Consider the following 19,264-nt stretch of genomic DNA (forward strand, 5'->3'; position numbering starts at 1 on the left):
TATAATGACATTACTTAAAAATAAAAATTTTAATAAAATAAAAACCCTATTAAATATATAATGATGACAATATTAAAAAATTTCAGTAAAAGTATGAGCCATTTTTAGGCTTAAATTATTTTTCATTTCTCTTCCTTTATAATTTTTTTTTTGGAAAAAAATCTCTCACCATATTATGTATATTATGATGACAATATTAAAAATGTCAGTACAATATTAAAAATGCCAATAAAATTATACGCCTAATTAATTCACCTCTCCCTCCATATCGATCAATGACCCCGCCTAAAAATCCCCAATTTTTTTTCTGGAGTGGCGCTTAAGATTTTCCATCGCAATCTCCAAAATCTCACTCACGAATCGATATCCCGGCTCCGCCAGATCCTCCCTATCCTCGACATCTTCTTCCATCACCGCTTCTTACGCCGTCTCTTCACCAGCGCCGCCATCGTTGTGCCGCCGCCGAGGTTCTTATTTCTTTTCCCTTCTCTCGCAATACATAGCCTAGTCTCAAGTTTTGTGATCTTTTTTTGGGCATTTGCTGTTGATTTATGTGATTTAAGGTGGTAAAGAGATTTCAATTTGACAAAGAAAATTTTTATCCGTAGGAGAATTGTGTTTCTCGGCATCGTGATGTTTTTCAATCATTTTGCTTGAGTTTGTTGTTGATTTTGTTTTTTTGTTTTTGGTTTCAATGAAGTGTTAAAATTCATCTAACTACCAATTATCGATTATTTTCCTATCAGTAGAGTCTTATCTGCCGGGATTCAAGTTTGGTTCACGGCAAGGCTGTTGATCTTTTCTAGTTCACCCTGCCAAGTAAGGTTTTTTCAGTGCCATTTTCTTCAAACTTTGACGAAGCCAAGATTCCAGTTTCCCGTTCAACTTGATAAAAGATTTCAATTTTAATGCAGGGAAAGGCTGCCTACGTCTTCACCCATCAACGGCTTTTGCACCGTCTGTCACCAACGCCGCCATCTTGCTCAGGTATGTTATTTATTTTGTTTTGGTTTTCATGAAGTGTAAAATTCGATCCAATATATTTTCATTGATCTAGCAGACTGATCGGTGAGGTTTTATTGGTGCTATATATGTTCTTCAAACTCAACTAATTAATTTATCAAGAATCGCACTGCCCTGGTTCGAATCGATTTGATTTGATCAATTCTTGGGTTGTAGGCAGTTTTGAGTCTCACTAACATAGTAGTAGCAATGCATATTGTAAACTGGTTTTGTATTGGCCCTATTTCTTTCGAAATGGTTGTTAGTTTCTGCCACAAGACAGGGCTTGTGAGTTTGCGATGTTAACTCCGGTGCAGATCCATGAGGAGACTGAGAAAGCTGTTGGTAATCCTAGATTACCTGTTCAGCATCACAGTCTAATCATGAAGAGCCATTAAATCAAAAGATTTGAACACGTTAGAAATTGTTTCATTTACATTGCAAGTTTCATCACCGTACTTGTTTGGATAGAAAAATAATTTCAATGGACATAGTTCTGAGTCTCAGTAACATAGTTTTGAGTCTCACTACATAGTATGTGCAATGCATATTTTTGTTTTTTTAAAAAAAACCTCTGGTTTTGTATTGACTGCCATTTTATTTTGCTTTTTTTCACTTTCTGGAGCGAAGCATATTGTAAACTATAATTTCTGTCCCATTTTATTAAATTTGGTTTCTGTAAAATTATGTAAGTTTTCTCAGTCCACAACTCATATCATTATGAATCTGTTAGTTCCTGGAACTGTGAGTTTCTAGTTTTTTGTGAATATAGAAATTCTTGCTAGTGTGAGCTCATAAAGAACTGTTGGGGGCTTTATTTTAGTGAGTGGGCAACAGCTATCATGTGCTAATTTATTTTCAATTCCTTAGTTATCACACGTAAAATAATGAATCAATAATATCTAATATAAAGCCAATAAAGTATTTGGGATGCCATGCTGAAAATGCATGTGGGTTGCTGCCACGATGGGTAGTAATAAATCCATGTGATTGAAATAATTTCTCAAGCAAAAGATTTGATGGATCTAGATTTCTTGAGAGGATAAAAAATTTAGAGAGACATATAAATGTTGTAAATTTATTGCAAGAAGTTGACAATTATATGTTTGTAAAGTAGTTGCAAGCATTTGAATTTATTGCACTAGCTGCATCAAATTTCCATTGGAACTTAAAAGTTTTGTAAACAAGTAGATGTTGGTAGGATATTATTTGTTTGATTTGGATTTTTTGGAACAATATGTTTGGGATTGCTTTGTCTTGTAAAGTAATTGAAACATGAAAATCTTTATTTGCATCAAATATTGTTTTGTTGATTGAAATCTGGGGTGTCCTAAAGAATATTCTGAGATGGGTAATTAGATAAGTTTATTTATGGAATACTTCATCACAATTAAAATAATAACGTACGTAACTGTATGAATGAGCTAAGAAAAATGTATATATTTATATACATAATATAATATTATGAATATTATAAATTTTATTTATTAATACATAAAATAATAATATTTGTCAAAAAATATCTTTTTTTTTAAAATTAATATAAAAAATGAAACAGTACGAATAGGCAATAGTTATAAAAATAAACTGAATTACCAAATTAACGAAATCTGGCTTAGATCGATGCTTCCACCTTGATATGTTATAAATTACTTTTTTGTGTCAATTTAATTATGAGGAAAAAAATTTTTATTTTAATTATGAGGAAATAAATTTTTATTTTAAGATGTTGCATGTAAATTTATTTTAGTAATGTTCTCGCCAATTAATTATGAGTGAAGTAATTTTAGATTAATATTTTAAACGTAGATTAATTTATAAGTAGAAGTTTATTATATAACATGTTGATTGTGGAGTGGTTTTTCTTTAACATCTTTTATAAAATTAATATCATCTCATTTCTTATATTTATAGTTTATAATTTATAATTGTATGTCTTTGTTTGATATTCATACTCCACATATATATACATATATTATATATTTGTTTTTTGAACTTGTGTTAGTAGATATTTTTATCAAACTTGTGATGGATAAAACTTGGATGTATTTGCCGAGACAAACTGAGGAATACAGAAAAGGACTGGAGAGTTTCCTAGATTTTGCATTTTCTAATGCAAACGTAAATGGAAAAATTGCATGTCCTTGTGCAAGATGTAAGATTGGCATATGTGTTTCAAGAGAGGATGCTTATGATCATTTGACGGTTGATGGATTTATCAAAGGTTATACCCACTGGGTTGCTCATGGAGAGATATCAAGTAGTGCATCTTCAGTATCTAGTTCTGTTCCATATCGTGCTGATGTAGATGATATGGAGGGGCTAGTTCACGAGGCTTTTGGGGTCCCACAACACGACGAAAATATTAACAATACATCAGGATTTGAAAAGGATAATGATATTCCAATTGGGGAGGCCCAAAAATTCTATAAACTAATTGATGATTCGCAAGAAGAGTTATATCCAGGCTGCAAGAAATTTTCAAAACTTGCATTCATCATTCGCTTGCTTCACTTAAAATGTCTTGGTAAAATGACCAATAAAATCTTCGACATGCTTTTGGATTTGTTGAGAGAAGCATTTCCTAATGCCATGAAGGATTTACCAAAATCATATTATGAAGCAGAGAAATTGATGAAGCAATTAGGACTTGGCTACGAAAAGATCGATGCTTGCCCTAATGATTGCACCTTGTACTGGAGGTTGGACAAAGAAAGAGTTAAATGCAAAACATGTGATGAGCCAAGATGGGAAACTTCTGAAGGTGATCCAAGTGGTGAGAAGAGGAAAGTTGCACGAAAGGTTTTATGGTATTTTCCAATAAAGCCTAGGTTACAACGTTTGTTCATGTCGTGCAAAACAGCAGTCCATATGAGATGGCATTCTGAATCTCGCACAAAAGATGGTTACATGCGGCATCCAGCCGATTCCCCAGCTTGGAAAACGTTTGACCATAATCATCTAGAATTCGCAAAGGATCCCCGGAACGTAAGGCTTGGATTAGCTTCTGATGGATTTAATCCATTCAAAAACATGAGTGTGGTGCACAGTACATGGCCAGTCGTTTTAGTGCCATATAATCTTCCGCCATGGATGTGTATGAAACAACCATACTTTATGTTATCGTTGTTAATACCTGGTCCATCTGCTCCTGGAAATAACATCGACATATACTTGCAGCCCCTTATTGCAGATTTGAAGGATTTGTGGGAAGTAGGAGTGGAGACATATGATGCATCAACCAAGCAAAATTTTCAGTTGCATGCCGCATTGTTATGGACGATAAGTGATTTTCCTGGATATGCAACCTTATCTGGGTGGAGTACCAAAGGTAAATTTGCATGCCCGGTGTGCCACAAATTTACACATGCACGCTGGTTAAAAAATGGCAAGAAATACTGCTATATGGGTCACCGCAAATTTTTGAACAGTGACCATGAGTTTCGCAAAAATGCTCAACATTTTGATGGAACTGAAGAGTATGGAAGACCACCACCCTTACTTTCTGGAGACGAAGTGATCAACGAGTTGAAAAATTTTAAATTGAAATTCGGAAAAACCGTTGATGATAATCCAGAACTGCCATACAATTGGAAAAAGATGAGTATTTTCTTCGATTTACCATATTGGAAAGATAATGTGATACGTCACAATCTTGATCTTATGCATATTGAAAAGAATGTATGTGAATCAATTTGCGGGACATTGCTGAATATGAAAGGGAAAACAAAAGATAATATTAAATCTCGTCTTGATTTGCAAGAAATTGGCATACGTTCAGCACTTCATCCTATCAAGAAAGGACCAAGTAGAGTTTCTCTTCCTCCAGCATGTTATTCAATGGGGAAAAAAGAGAAGGGTATATTTTGCAAGGTTTTGAAAAAAGTTAAAGTTCCAGATGGCTATGCATCTAACATTTCACGATGTGTTCAACTGAAACCAGCAAAATTAATTGGTCTAAAAAGCCATGACAACCATATTTTGATGCAGCAGTTGTTGCCAGTAGCACTACGTAGAACTTTGTCTAAATTAGTACGGACTCCTTTGATTAAATTGAGCAGGTATTTTAGAGAGCTATGTTGTAAAGTAATTTCTCCTACTGATGCGGTTCGTCTTAGGACAGATATTGTGGTGATCTTGTGTCAATTAGAGAAGATTTTTCCTCCCTCATTTTTTGACATAATGATTCATTTAACCGTACATTTGGCTACTGAAGTACAACTTGCTGGACCAGTTCCCTACCGATGGATGTATCCATTTGAAAGGTAAAAAAAACAAATCTTATTAACTGTTTATTTAAGATAGTATTTTTGCTAAATAATACAAAATTTATGTTTTTGATATAAGGTACTTGGGGACATTGAAGTCTTATGTCAGAAATAGGAGCAGGCCTGAAGGATCCATTGCTGAGGGGTATTTGGCTGAAGAATGTTTGACATTCTGTTCTTTATATTTAGCTGATTATGTAGAGACAAAATTCAATCAATCGACAAGAAATGATGATACAACTATCGACTCAACACTCGCATTGGATGTGTTTACAAACTCTAGTTATGCAATCGGAAAGGCCATTGCAACAAAGTTTGATGATGAGACATTAAAGAAGGCACATCAATATGTGTTATTCAATTGTCATCACATACAATCCTATATACAGTATGTTTTTATATATTTATATTTCATTTAAATATATAATCATCATTGTTTATCCAATTACCATTCTTAAATTTCAGGGAACATCGTGAGATTTTGAATCTTAGTCATTCTGGTCTTCCTCCACACCAAATTGAACGTATGCATAGTGAGTCTTTTGCCTCTTGGTTTGCCAAACATGTAAGTTTTTGTTGTAAGCTTAATTAGATTTATATATTCTGATTTTTTCATACAAAATTTAACAATTTGTTCTTGTGTGATAGATTGAAAATATAAATCTTCCACAAGATGATCCGGTAACAAATGATCTGAAATCACTTGCCGGAGGCCCGAATTTCATAGGGATACAATATGCAAAATTTGTTTCAAATGGATTTAGGTTTCATACAAAAGAAGTTGAACGCAAGAGAAAAACACAGAATTGTGGTGTAATTGTTCGGGCCACTACTTCAAGTTATTCAAGTATAAGAGATCAAAATCCAATATCAAGTGAACTTGATTATTATGGGATTTTGAAAAACGTGATTGAGCTAGATTATGGTGGAGGTCGAAGAGTTGTTTTATTCGAATGTGAATGGGTTTCCAAAGGCAAACGACTAAAATTGGATGATGATGGTTTTGTGTTGGCTAATTTTACAAATGTGAAGCGCAACAACGAGCCTTATATATTAGCATCTCAGGCCATGCAAGTTTTTTATGTGGAAGATCCACTTGATTGTAATTGGCATGTTGTTATCACCACTGATGCAAGAGCAAAGTATAAGATGCAACCTCTTGCAGATGTTGATTCATATCTTCAAAGTTGTGTTGGTAATCCTACAGACGATGATAACCAAGAAGTCGTTTGGGTTCGGGATGGCGTTGCAGGAGAGGAAATTGATATTGATACATGATGAGATTTAGATTACAATGAAATTTTTTCTATAGTATATTTTTTTATGTTTAATTAATCTTATATAAAGTTATAGTACTAGAGTGGATTTCTAGATACTTGAGGAATGATGGCATTGTGAATTTTATTATTTTTTTCATTGTAGACTTTTTTTTTAATTTCATATCAAAGGAGATGCAACTAAATTTATGTTTATTTGTAATTGTAATTTTTCTCTAGACAGGAATGACTCAAGAGGGTAAAATTGTCGGAAAATCTCATTTTCAACATCAAGGTGAGATAGACGCACAACCTCGAATTATGGTTGCCAATCACGCAGCTCGAAATTCAAAAAGAGGTACATGTCAAATTATGCATTAAGGATATGTTTCTTAATTTTGTATAACTCTTATTTTATTTTTCATTTTGTATGAATGTTTTTTATTTAGTTAAAGTCGGTCTTGCTAAGCAACTTGGTAGCATGGTAGCTAGCGAAAAAGGTTAGAACTTTCTTGTTTGTAATTAATAATTACACTTGATTATATTTTTGTGTAATCGTTACTTTTGCAGAATTTCAAAACAAACTAAATGTGATGAATAACCAAATGGATGAAGCTTCAAAGAAGCAACAGAATGATGCACAAGGTATTCGATACAAAAAGTATATGAAACATAGTGTTTAAGATCAAAAGATTAAGTTTGGATATGTGCAATGTTTACTTAATGTTTTGTTTATCCAATATGAAAATATGCAGTTTTTAATTTTTTTTTTATAGGAATGACTCATAAGTTTAAAACCGTTGGAAAACCTCGTTTTGAACTTCAGAATGAGTTTGCACAATCACATATTATTGACAATCATGCAATTCTCAATTCTAAAGAAAGAGGTAACGTCTCATTTTATGTATACATAACATTTTGTTGGTTGCTTGTGTATAATTCTTATTTGACCTTGTGAATTTTTTTAAATGTTATGCAGAAGTCGGTGTTATAAGGGAACTTGGTAGCATGAATGACAATGGAAAAGGTTACAACTTTCTTGCTTATAATTATAAACTAAATTTGCTTATATTTTTGTTTAACTAATATTTGTGCAGAATGTCAAAACATAAAAGATATGTTGAATAACCAAATGGATAAAGGTTCAATACAGCAACAAAATGATGTACGAGGTATTAGATGTAAAAAAAAGAGATGAAACTTATGGGTTTTTTTTAATTGATTAAGTTTGGATATAATTCTCTATTATGCTTATTTCATGCTTTATTTATCTTATATGTCTTGTTTTTATAGGAATGACTCGTAAGAGTAGAAGTGTTGGAAAATCTCATTTTCAACTTCAAGATTTGACAAATACTCAATCCCGGATTATGATCCACAATCACGCAGCTGGAAATTTAAAAGAGAAAGGTAGCATATCATTTTATACATCAAAAAATTATTGGTTGCTTGTGTATAATTCTTATTTGACATTTTTCCTTTATATGTTATGAACTTTCTCCAAGTCTATCATGCAAGGGAAGTTGGTATCATGGCAACTAGCGAAAAAGATCAAAATGTTATTCAAATACATGATGCTTCAAATAAGAATCACCTTGAGTTTCAAGGTAATATCCTAAAACTAAGATATAGAAAGACATGAAATTATAGATTTTTAGTTCCAATGTTGAAATTTAGATGTAACTTAGTATAATACTTCATATTTTATTTATCATATATTCAAATATACAGGTTTGACATCTAAGATCACATCCAGCATTAACCGAAATTTTGAAAATACGATTCAAGACCAAACTGATTTTATGGATGAAGAATATGATCAAGGTAAATTATAAGAAGAATGTAATAATTTGTTTCACTATATGTATTCAAGAATTTATTTTCCTTTGTCTATCTAGATGTTGATAGTGAAAGTGAATCTGATGATGCTGAGAAAAAGATTAGAGGCCCTACATTTATGAAAGAAATTTGGGGTCGACCTAGTACGCTGCCACGCATTAAGATTCAATGTGATGATATGGGGCGTCCTATAGGATCAAGAAGAAATAAATTTACTGACTTTTTGGGTACTTTGGCAAGAAATGGTAAATATTGTCCGATCGACGTGGAAGGTTGGCATAAAATGCCATTAGATCTTAAGAAAAAAATGTTAGATGTAATAAAGGTAATTGAAATGTTATTGCATAATTTAATTATTACTTAAATTTCTATTATAAGCTAAATTGTTTGGATATCTTCACAGGAAAAGTACGATCTTCCTCCTGGAACAGAGAGTTGGACACTCAATTCAATAGCAAAAAAATGGAGAAACTGGAAGTCAGAACTAAAAAAAAAGTATTATGATCCTGAGTTGCCAATACAAGTTCTTTTGCAAAAAAGAGATCAAAGAGCCTTTGTTGAACAATATGTGAAACTAGTTGCTCACTGGAACACAGAAAAATCAAAGGTATGTATTAATTTATGTGTGTAAAATGAACTTAGCAAAGTTAATTGATACGTATTATGATGAGATATTGCGTTTAAAATTTAAATGTTTTCCTCTGTCATTAACGTTGAGGCCAAAAGATTGTGAAAATGGGTGTTTTATTGTTGCAGTTCCTGCATGAGTATCAAAAGAATGTTTAGAAAAATTTTCATATATTTTTTGTTTTTTTGTATGAATTTTAATTTAATGTATTAGGAGAGAAGTGAAAAAAATAAAATTGCTCGAAAGCAAAAGATAATGAATCAGACAACTGGAAGAAGATCTTTCGCTCAAATGCAACAAAAATTGGTAATTTCTCTTCTCAATTTATTTTAGTTTTTCATGCATTAGAATGTATAAATTGATAACCTATTGTAATTTTAGAGAAAAAAAAATGGGCGGCTTCCATCACGAGTTGAATTATTTCATGCCTGCTTCACTCATGCCAGTGGAAGTCCCTCGAGCAATATTGTGGCAGAAAAATTGGTAAGTTTCATTATAAATTTAAAGTACATTAATTTCAAAGATATTTGTTTCATCATCATTTTGTATAAATTATGGTTTGAATTTTTGGTATAGGCTGCAATGAAAGAACTGGAAAATCAACTTCATGAAGATGAGGATGATCAGATAGGTCAAAATGACATTTTTGCTCAGATCATGGGACCAGATAGACCTGGCCGAGTGCGTATGCTTGGTGATGGTGTTAAAACAACTGATTTATGGGGAGAAGTTCCAAGTCGTAGTACATGCAACCGAATAGTGATGGAGCAAAAGACACTGTTAGAAAAAATGGATGAGCAAATTAGAAAGCAAGGTCAACACATTGCAATGTTAGAATCAAAGTTTTTGAGTCAACCAAACAAGGACCTTGGTTCAAACTACAACAATATGCAGCATACACCATCATCTAGCAGTCCATTACTTTCTGATCCAGCTAGTTTATCTTTGAGGGTAAAGTATTTTTCAATTTTTTGCTTTATGAATTTCGGGTTAAGAACATCAGTTAAATGCATAAATGATTTTCATTTCTTTGATCAATTGAATGCTCTTGCGCTTTGCCTGCTATGTTTTTTTTCTAGATTTTCATTTTCTTGAGGTTCCTGCCTATGCTTGTTCTATGCATAAATGATTTTCATTTCTTTGATCAATTGAATGCTCTTGCGCTTTGCATGCTATGTTTTTTCCTAGATTTTCATTTTCTTGAGGTGCCTGCCTATTTTCTTGTTCTATGCATAAATGATTTTCATTTCTTTGATCAATTGAATGCTCTTGAGCTTTGCCTGCTATGTTTTTTTCTAGATTTTTGTTTGCTTGAGGTGCCTGCCTATGTTCTTGTTCTATCTACTAAATTTTGACATCCTGTCTAAATTCTGTAATGTCCAACGTTTCCTATCTTTCTAGGCCTTGTGCCTCCAGTGTAGACATTATATATGGGCTGATTGTTTTGGCCCATGGGTGAACTTGACTAATCTGCTATGTACAGCCTCTTCTTTTCAACAAAAAGTTTATTGTAAATTTGATGGGAACATGCTGATTTCTTTGGCTTTAGTGTGGAATATTTGTTTTTGTATTGGCAGCCAATCAGTTAACCCTGCAAATAATATTTGTTTAGAATTTGTTGGGAGTATGCCGATTAATTTGACCCTTCTTCCTTGTTATTCATTCACTGTACCATATTATTTGTCTTCATCAAATTCCTTCTTTTGCATTTTCATGTAGATTGGATGTTCTGTCTCGTTACAAAGTCTATTTGATTCGACGAAAATTGTGGCAAAAGGAGTTGTTCGTGGCATGGATGCTAATATTGAAGTTGGGAGACAGATGCTAGGACCAAATTGGTGTGAAATACAAGTTTTAGTTGTCTTAGAAAAGGAAGAGAGTTTGATTAGGCCATATGATCTTTTACAGAATTTTGGAGATGCGCTTGGAGGAATGATAGCTTGGCCTTCTCATTTGGTATGATATTTGATTTTCAATTAACTATTTATTCTATATACTTGTCAATTGTCATGTTATTGTCTTTTTAAACCAATATCATTTGTATTTGCAGTTGAAAGTTAATCAAGAAGACTTCTATTAGTTGAATTTGGATAAATGTCAGCTTATCAGTGTCTCATTTGGTATGATATTCATTAGTTTGAATTTAAATTTCGATTTTTTTATTTATGTGAATATTTTATACATTATATTATATTTAAACAAATATATGAATTTTTATTATAGGTGACAATTTTTGGATTTCGTTTAAGATGGGATGGTTGAAGATGCAGTACAAGTTTGCAGATATTTTTCTTGAGACTTGGTTTTTTTATTTGTTCTTAAACTGAATATTAGGTACGTTGGTGTGAATATTTTTGGATATTTTTTGAGGTGACAAATTTTTCATTAATATTGCACATTATTGATTAATGCAAGATGAATGTCAAATATTGATTAGTCATTTTGATTTTTATTTTAAAAATTTTATTTGTATTTATGTTCATTTTTTAAATGCGTGAATTATATAATAAAAATCTTGGAATTGGACGGTATTATAATATGACAATTCTTTGTGTCACAATAACGTATAAAATCATGTATATAAAAATATAATAATAGAACTCATATGATGACATTTTAAATTAAAAGTCATTATAAATAACTATTTATGACAAAGTTTAATGTCTATATAGATAAGTATAAAGGACATTTATACGTGTCACTATAAATTACATAACGAAACATTTTTAATTGACCTTATAAACTATCTTTAATGACATTTTTTATTGTCATTATAAATGAAATACATGGCACTTGTAAGTGTCTTTATAAATGATTTTAAAGGGCACATAAACTTGTCATTATTACCATTATAACAAGACAATTATAAGTGTCATTAAAATATGGGTTTTCGTGGCACTTGTAAGTGTCTTTATAAATGATTTTAAAGGGCATATAAACTTGTCATTATTACCATTATAACAAGACAAATATAAGTGTCATTAAAAGATGGGTTTTCCTGACACTTGTAAGTGTCTTTATAAATGATTTTAAAGGAGACATAAACATGTCATTATTATCAATATAACAAGACAAATATAAGTATCATTAAAAGATGAATTTTCCTGACATGTCAAATTGTCATTATATTATTTTTTTTAGGACACCTATGAAGTTGACATTAATATCATATAATGACATTACATAATGTCAGCAAGGCTAAAACGACATTAGAATAGAGGACATCTTTTGGAGATGTCACTAAAACTTTAATGTCACTAAAAGTGGAATATAATGACATTTCTCAATGTCACTATAGCCTTTTTTTCTTGTAGTATACGTTGATTTCAGCGGGCAGAACCGCCCTTTTTGTTTGGACGTTTGGGAACTATGATTGAGTGGCCTAGGTCGTAATCATATCGCCTAGTGCTAGCATACTCATTATGGTTGCTCAAAGTCTAGAGGATTGAGATATGTGGCACCACCTCGATTGGGAGAGTCGGTGAGTCGTCACATGATCTCATTCTAGGGATCCCAAAAGCACAACAGCAATCCTTTGTTTATCTTATTTGATATCCCGGTTTAAAGACATGCATTTCATTACGTTGTTATTGATTGTGTTGTTGTCTTGAAAACATGTTTATTGTTGTATTACTTGATATGTTGCTTTTACTGGGATTATCATTCTCACCGGTTATCCGGCTGTTGCTTTGTTTGGTATGTGTACTTGGCAACAGGAAGGGCAGGATCAAGTCAGCATAGACCTGGTTAGCGCCCAGAGCAAGAGATATAAGTGAGACTAGTTTAGAAGTCGAATCAGCATGTCAACCTAGTTATGTTTGCGAACATGTTCAATCATTCGAACTTCTCGTAAATGTTTTGTAAGCAAGAATCGATGTAGGTACTACCGTATTGAATGTTTTTCTTTCCTAAACCTTACTTGTATTGTTATTGGCATGTCAAATACAATTAATGCAAGTGTTTAGGTTTTGATTGAGTTTATTTCAGTGCCTTAACTCTTCTGGGCGAGAGGACAGCGCGGGCGCGTGGCCTCTTTGCGAGGTATGGGCGTGGGCGCTCTTACTTAGAGCGCGGGCGCGCTGGTCTTTGCGCAGAATCGGCGCGGGCACGCTGGTTTTAGCAAAGCTTAGGCGCGGGCGCGCGGATGTCAAAAATAAAAAAAAATTATTGGTTTCTTGTTTACTTATCGCTTGTTGTCTGATATTAGTTGATTAGAAACGAGGTCTCACATTAAGTGGTATCAGAGAGGTAAGATTCTTGGTTGAACTAGAGTGAGCGGGTAGATCGAGTCTGCGTGTATTGGCTCCTCGCATGTGTTTGAATTATTTTAGCTGTATAATTAATTCCATGCGAGCATGCTTTATTGTTGAGAATTATTTGAATTACCTGGTTATGTGATTTACTTTTATAAAGCATGATCTACTTGAGATATAACTGCTTATGTTATCGACTGGTATCCGGTTTTTCTGAGCGGTTGTAAAGGGGCACCGGTTGTAGTGATTGAGATATCTTTTGCCCTAACCTTTGTTATTCAGATGGGTCCTCGTCGAGTGATAAACAGAAACACACCGCCAGTTATCCCTGCGACTGAGCAAGCTAGCACTGAAGTTGATCAGTTGGATGCTTCAGCAACGCCTATGGAAACCTTGCTAAAGAGGTGTCAGTCGTTCAATCCGCCATTATTGATGGGTTCAGAAAATTCAGTTGACTGTGAGAGTTGGTTGGATGATATCGATCAGCTGTTAGATTCCATTGATTACACAGATGACCGCAGAATCATGTTAGTCATTCATCAGCTACTTGGGGTTGCTAAGAGCTGGTGGATCATGACAAAGAAAGCAATGGAGAGTAGAGGTACGGAAGTTACTTGGACTCTTTTTAAATCTGAATTTTATAAGCGATTTTTCCCTATCTCGTATCGCAAAGATAAGGGAGCAGAGTTTGCCAACCTGAGGCAAGGGAATCTGAACATTGAAGAGTACGTGGCTAAGTTTGATAGTCTGTTGCGTTTTGCACCGCTAATTGCCGGAGATGAATAAGCTAAGGTAGATCAGTTCATCAATGGTTTGAACCCCGACGTCTTCATGTTGGTAAACACCAACAGGCCTAACAACTTTGCAGATTCCATGAATCACGCAAAGGGAGCAGAAGCAGGCTTGTGGAGGCAAAGAGGTAACCAGGTAGCACTTCAACAACAGAGGCAGTATCAGAACCCACCATCTCAGTATCAAAATCAGCCACCTCAGCATCAGAACCAGCAGCAAAGGTATGAAGGTTGAAACAATGGGGGAAACAGAAAAGATCAGTACAAAGCAAGAGGTAAATAGTTCAAGAGGCAGGGGAACAGTTCTTCTAGTTCCAGTGGTTCCAAGCAATTCGATTCAGGACAGAGTTCTGGATCTTCAGCCATGTACTGCAGCAAGTGTGGGGAAGACACTCACCGGATCAGTGTGTGAAAGTCTTTGGTAATTGTAACACCTGTCAGCAACCGGGACACTTCTGTAAGGTGTGCCCTCAACGTAACAGAGATAGAGCTCAGAGCGGAAGTTCATCTCGACCTGCAGCTCAACCCGAGATGCAGTCTTTTGCAGTGCACTCCTTCCAGCCCCAGCCGCAGAACAGACAGGGAGGTAACTCTAGTGCAAACCAGCCTCCGAGACAGCAGGCACGAGTCTTTGCTTTGACAGAGGATCAGGCTCAGGTAGCACCTGACGATGTTATAGCAGGTAACTGTTCGATTTTTGATTATTCTGCTCATGTTTTGATAGATACAGGTGCTTCCCATTCCTTTATATCTGAGAAATTTGTGTTATTGCATGCCTTGCCTACTGAGTTGTTGCCTACTTTAGTAGCTGTTACTTCACCGTTGGGTGGGGAATTATTTCTGTCAGACTAGTCAGGAACTGTGAACTTTGTTTTGAGGGGAATTTGTTAGAATTTGGCTGTATTGTGCTTGGGTTGTCGGATTTTGATTGTATTGTCGGTATAGATGCTTTGACCAAGTACAGGGCAACAGTTGATTGTTTTCTGAAGGTTGTCAGGTTCAGACCTGAAATGGCAGACGAGTGGAAATTTTTTGGTAAGGGTTCTCGATCTAGAATTCCTTTGATTTCAGTGTTATCTATGACTCGTTTGTTACAGAGAGGTGCAGAAGGATTTTTGGTTTATGCGGTTGATGTACTGAAATCTAGCCCAGCTTTGGTTGACTTACCAGTGGTTAAAGATTTTGCTGATGTGTTTTCGGAAGATGTTCCTGGATTGCCACCTATTCGAGAGATCGAATTCAACATCGATTTGGTGCCAGGTACTCAACCTATTTTCAAAGCTCCTTATCGTATGGCACCTATTGAACTGAGGGAGTTGAAGGAGCAACTTGAAGATTTGATTGCCAAGGGATACATCAGACCTAGTGTATCACCTTGGGGTGCTCCTGTTCAGTTTGTTCGAAAGAAAGATGGTTCTATGCGGCTTTGTATCGATTACCGTCAGTTGAATCAGGCTACATTTAAGAACAGGTATCCTTTACCCCGAATAGATGACCTTTTTGATCAGCTGCAGGGTTCTTCTGTCTATTCGAAGATTTATCTGAGGTCAGGCTATCACCAGCTGAGAGTGCGAGAGGAAGATGTTCCTAAGACTGCATTCAGAATGAGGTATGGTCACTTTGAGTTTATAGTCATGTCGTTCGGTTTGACTAACGCTCCAGCGGTTTTTATGGGTTTGATGAACCGTATCTTTCAGCGTTATTTAGATGAGTTCGTCATTATCTTTATCAATGATATTCTTATCTACTCGAAGAACCGTACTGACCATGCAGAGCACTTGAGGACCGTACTGCAGATTTTGCGAGTTGAGCAGTTGTTTGCCAAGTTGTCTAAGTGTGAATTCTGGTTGGATCGAGTCGTCTTTCTCGGTCATATCATTTCTGGAGATGGGATTTCTGTCGATCCCAGCAAGATTGAGGCGGTTATGAATTGGCCTAGACCGACATCAGTACCTGAGATCCGAAGCTTCATGGGTTTAGCTGGTTATTATCGCCGATTCATCGAGGGTTTCTCGTCTATTGCCAAGCCTATTACCCAGCTGACTCAGAAGAATGCGCCTTTTGTCTAGACTGCAGATTGTGAGGCTAGCTTTATTGATTTGAAGAGGAGACTGACCAGTGCTCTAATTCTATCTATTCCGAAGGGTACTGGAGGTTTCACAGTCTATTGTGATGCTTCTAACCGAGGCTTGGGTTGCGTTCTTATGCAGCATAAGCATGTGGTGGCATATGCATCGAGGCAGCTGAAACCGCACGAGACTCGTTATCCGGTTCATGATCTTGAACTAGCTGCGATCGTCTCTGCGCTGAAGATCTGGCGTCACTATCTTTATGGTGAGTCTTTCGAGATCTTTTCTGACCATAAGAGCCTTAAGTACTTGTTTTCACAGGCAGAGCTGAATATGAGACAGAGAAGATGGTTAGATCTGTTGAAGGATTTCGACTGTGAAATCAAGTATTATCCGGGAAAGTCGAATGCAGTTGCAGATGCCTTGAGCCGAAAGCTATGTTCTTTATCTCTTTCTACTATTGGTGTTTCTCAGTTGATCGATGATTGTTGCACTTCTGGTTTAGAGTTTGAAACAGATAGGGAGACTATCAGAGTGTTTGCAATTCAAGCCGAACCGGAGTTGTTTGTTGCAATCAGAGAAGCACAGAAGTCTGAGCCGAGCATTCAGGTTTCAGTAGAGAAAGTCAGATCTGGGCATCAGTCTGAATTCCAGGTTTGAGATGATGTTTTGTTTGTGAATAACCGTATTGTTGTGCCTGATATTTTGGAGTTGAGACAGCGTATTCTTCGAGAGTGTAGTAACCCGTATCCAAAATTGATGAATTATGAGTAATTAATCATGTAATTATGTTTAGATCAAGTAAAACATGATTAAGGAAATTCCAAATGGGTTAACAGAGTTCATAAATGGATCCAGGACACTCGAAAATGGCTTAGAAGGCCCCAAGACTCGAGTGGGATTGGAGCTTCCGATCATTGGTGACATCGGAACCAAATCGGAACCATATCGGAAGCATGGAGCTTCCGATCAGCAATCGAAGCTTCCGATTGGCTGTCGATGACAGGTGTGTGGTTGCATGTGGTTGGGTTTGACACGTGGCATCGGAGCTTCCGATCGGAGGAACGGAGCTTCCGATCTACATGTTCGGAGCTTCCGATCAGGAACGGAGCTTCCGATCATTGTCTATAAATATAGGTGCGAGGGCTTCATTTCAAAGCGCACCGAATTCCTCTCCTTCACCCTAGTGGCTCTATTTTAGGTCTTTGGGTACTCTTATTTTAGATTTGGAGTAAGGAACATATTTTAGTATAGTCGGACAGTGTCTGACATAGTAGCAGAGCAGTGCTCGTGTAGCGGAGCAGTGCTCGAGGCTGTGGAGCTGCAGCAGGGGTGTACCTCTAGTTGCGAGATAGTCGCCATCAGCGGGCTGACGACGGATGCAGGTATAGCTATGGTCTCCTTAAATTATTTAGGAGTATGCAATAGCTTAGTTAAGGCTTTTAGAGCTTAATTATTGATGCATGGGTATTTGCATTGTAGAGTTGATGATAGGCTTGGAACCTAGAGTGGGACTGCTAGGAACTGCCTGTAGTAAGGTACGCAAGTACAGACTGAGATTGCCAGCGGGTTTTGCATGCTTATATGTTGCATTTTGTATGTCATTTATTATGCAGCATGTGCATATCATATTGTGCATGTCCATCTTGTGAGATGAGCCACGTAGGGTCACTCAGCCCTGTCTGGACGGTTGATGTCTAACACTCAGTGACTGACGGGTCATGAGTGATTAGCATCGGGGGACACAGTCCACGTCCTGTAGGAATGAGCAGTGTACGCAGGGTTTGCTCCACGGGTTGTACCACTCATGTCCTAGGCTCCATTACTGAGCAGTTATATAAAGTTATCCCAGATATGGATACCCTATCATTTGCATGCATCATATTTTGTATGTTTTACCCAGTGCTTTCGTATTGAGCTTAGAGCTCACGTCCAGTCTTTTTTTTATGTATTTGGACACCCCATTCGATGGGGCAAGTGTAGGTGCAGGATTGAGCACCCGGAGCTTGGAGTAGCCAGTGACCAGTGAAGACAGCAGGATTAGCTGTAGGTTTTGCCTTTAGGCTATTTATTCGATTTTGTTGTATAAATCAAATTTATTTAACCGGTTGTATTCTGCCGGTCTATTTTTATTTAAGTCTTCCGCAGCGATTTATTTAATGCATGTTTAATTATGCTCTTAACTCTGATTAGGTAGCGGATCCGGGTAGGGTCGCTACATTTATTGGTATCAAAGCATATGCATGCAAGAGACTTGGGATATAGTAATAAGACTTTGGGTCACCTTATAGGATGGATGAGACCTTGGAAGAGGTGATGATGCGGCGATTAAGTTGCCTGAAGACTATCATCATCGGTAGGATTTCTAAAGATTTGGCTTATGGGATTCCAGCAAGTGCGGACAGGAGTGATGGATCGTGTCCTAGTTTTCAAGATTTCTACTCAGATGGATCCTAGCTTTGGATTGATTACCGGATATCAGAGGCAGTGGCAGAGCATTGGATGGGACGCACTTGATGCTTGCATCTGTATCGTCCATACCATGATGACACTACTCTGAAGATTCTCCACTAGTAGTTGGAGAGATAGTCAGATAGACCTTCACCAAAGAATGCCTCGAGTGCCTAAAGCATGACAAGTTTCGAGAGTGAGGTCTTTAACCTCATGCAGAACATGGTTTTGTCGGTATGCTGATATCGATACGTTCAGTAGGCACACAGGAAACTTCATGGTCAAAAGCATGATATGAATACAAGAAGAACGCTGATGGTATATCGTGAGCAGGAGGGGTCGACTGACATGCACTGACGCAGAGCATAGCTGATTAGCTATCACAAGCCATTTCTTCGGAGTTCTTCGTAGGAGGACATGTAGAGAGACTTTGTTGGGAGTATGCTTGTATCGATGCGTGTGTCGATCAGAAGCTTCTTTCTCAAGAAACGAAGACTTGTACGATAATTTTAAATACTGTATCATTGTAGTTGTAAACAGTATTTCAGTTGTAATGAATCATCATACTTTGGTTGTATCATTTCGAGTTCGATTGTACATTTCATTGTATTTTGAATACTGTATGTATTACATGGGATTGTAATTGAGAAATTGTACATAAATGGAAACAATGATACATGTTTTACCTATCCAGCAATTCGTGAATG

The 19,264-nt window shown here is 36.0% G+C and overlaps 3 protein-coding genes across 4 annotated transcripts; all 3 read left to right on the forward strand.

Annotated features, from left to right (window-relative positions):
• Nucleotides 1-288: 288 nt before the first annotated feature.
• On the forward strand, nt 289-11,367 carry LOC140886969 (uncharacterized). Its single transcript, XM_073293930.1, has 20 exons — nt 289-467; nt 747-824; nt 915-987; nt 6,767-6,884; nt 6,976-7,026; nt 7,097-7,171; nt 7,303-7,413; nt 7,506-7,553; nt 7,624-7,698; nt 7,820-7,936; nt 8,032-8,133; nt 8,258-8,350; nt 8,425-8,690; nt 8,769-8,972; nt 9,207-9,299; nt 9,375-9,476; nt 9,570-9,944; nt 10,713-10,949; nt 11,044-11,113; nt 11,217-11,367. Exons 4-19 carry the CDS (start codon nt 6,773-6,775, stop codon nt 11,071-11,073), a joined length of 2,091 nt encoding a protein of 696 aa, XP_073150031.1. The 5' UTR covers nt 289-467; nt 747-824; nt 915-987; nt 6,767-6,772; the 3' UTR covers nt 11,074-11,113; nt 11,217-11,367.
• LOC140886968 (uncharacterized) lies at nt 2,825-5,496 on the forward strand. 2 transcript variants are annotated; one of them, XM_073293927.1, is made up of 2 exons: nt 2,825-5,267; nt 5,460-5,496. In XM_073293927.1, exons 1-2 carry the CDS (start codon nt 2,935-2,937, stop codon nt 5,461-5,463), a joined length of 2,337 nt encoding a protein of 778 aa, XP_073150028.1. In that variant the 5' UTR covers nt 2,825-2,934; the 3' UTR covers nt 5,464-5,496. The 2 variants fall into 2 exon arrangements, with proteins under 2 accessions (XP_073150028.1, XP_073150029.1); XM_073293928.1 differs by lacking the exon at nt 5,460-5,496 and having other exon boundaries at nt 2,828-5,063; nt 5,219-5,267.
• LOC140886970 (uncharacterized) lies at nt 5,559-6,760 on the forward strand. Its single transcript, XM_073293931.1, has 3 exons — nt 5,559-5,658; nt 5,736-5,835; nt 5,919-6,760. Exons 2-3 carry the CDS (start codon nt 5,797-5,799, stop codon nt 6,546-6,548), a joined length of 669 nt encoding a protein of 222 aa, XP_073150032.1. The 5' UTR covers nt 5,559-5,658; nt 5,736-5,796; the 3' UTR covers nt 6,549-6,760.
• Nucleotides 11,368-19,264: the final 7,897 nt, after the last annotated feature.

Source organism: Henckelia pumila, chromosome 3, assembly GCF_033568475.1.
Source record: "Henckelia pumila isolate YLH828 chromosome 3, ASM3356847v2, whole genome shotgun sequence".
Classification (NCBI taxonomy): domain Eukaryota; kingdom Viridiplantae; phylum Streptophyta; class Magnoliopsida; order Lamiales; family Gesneriaceae; genus Henckelia; species Henckelia pumila.

What these genes read in the sequence shown, in the direction of transcription:
- LOC140886970 (XM_073293931.1), top strand. Translation starts at nt 5,797, where the DNA reads ATGCATAGTGAGTCTTTTGCCTCTTGGTTTGCCAAACAT. An exon ending in CCTCTTGGTTTGCCAAACAT is followed by an intron (nt 5,836 to 5,918) that starts GTAAGTTTTTGT and finishes CTTGTGTGATAG; the next exon opens with ATTGAAAATATAAATCTTCC.
- LOC140886969 (XM_073293930.1), top strand. Translation starts at nt 6,773, where the DNA reads ATGACTCAAGAGGGTAAAATTGTCGGAAAATCTCATTTTCAACATCAA. An exon ending in AGCTCGAAATTCAAAAAGAG is followed by an intron (nt 6,885 to 6,975) that starts GTACATGTCAAA and finishes TTTTTTATTTAG; the next exon opens with TTAAAGTCGGTCTTGCTAAG. An exon ending in CATGGTAGCTAGCGAAAAAG is followed by an intron (nt 7,027 to 7,096) that starts GTTAGAACTTTC and finishes TTACTTTTGCAG; the next exon opens with AATTTCAAAACAAACTAAAT.
- LOC140886968 (XM_073293927.1), top strand. Translation starts at nt 2,935, where the DNA reads ATGTCTTTGTTTGATATTCATACTCCACATATATATACATATATTATA.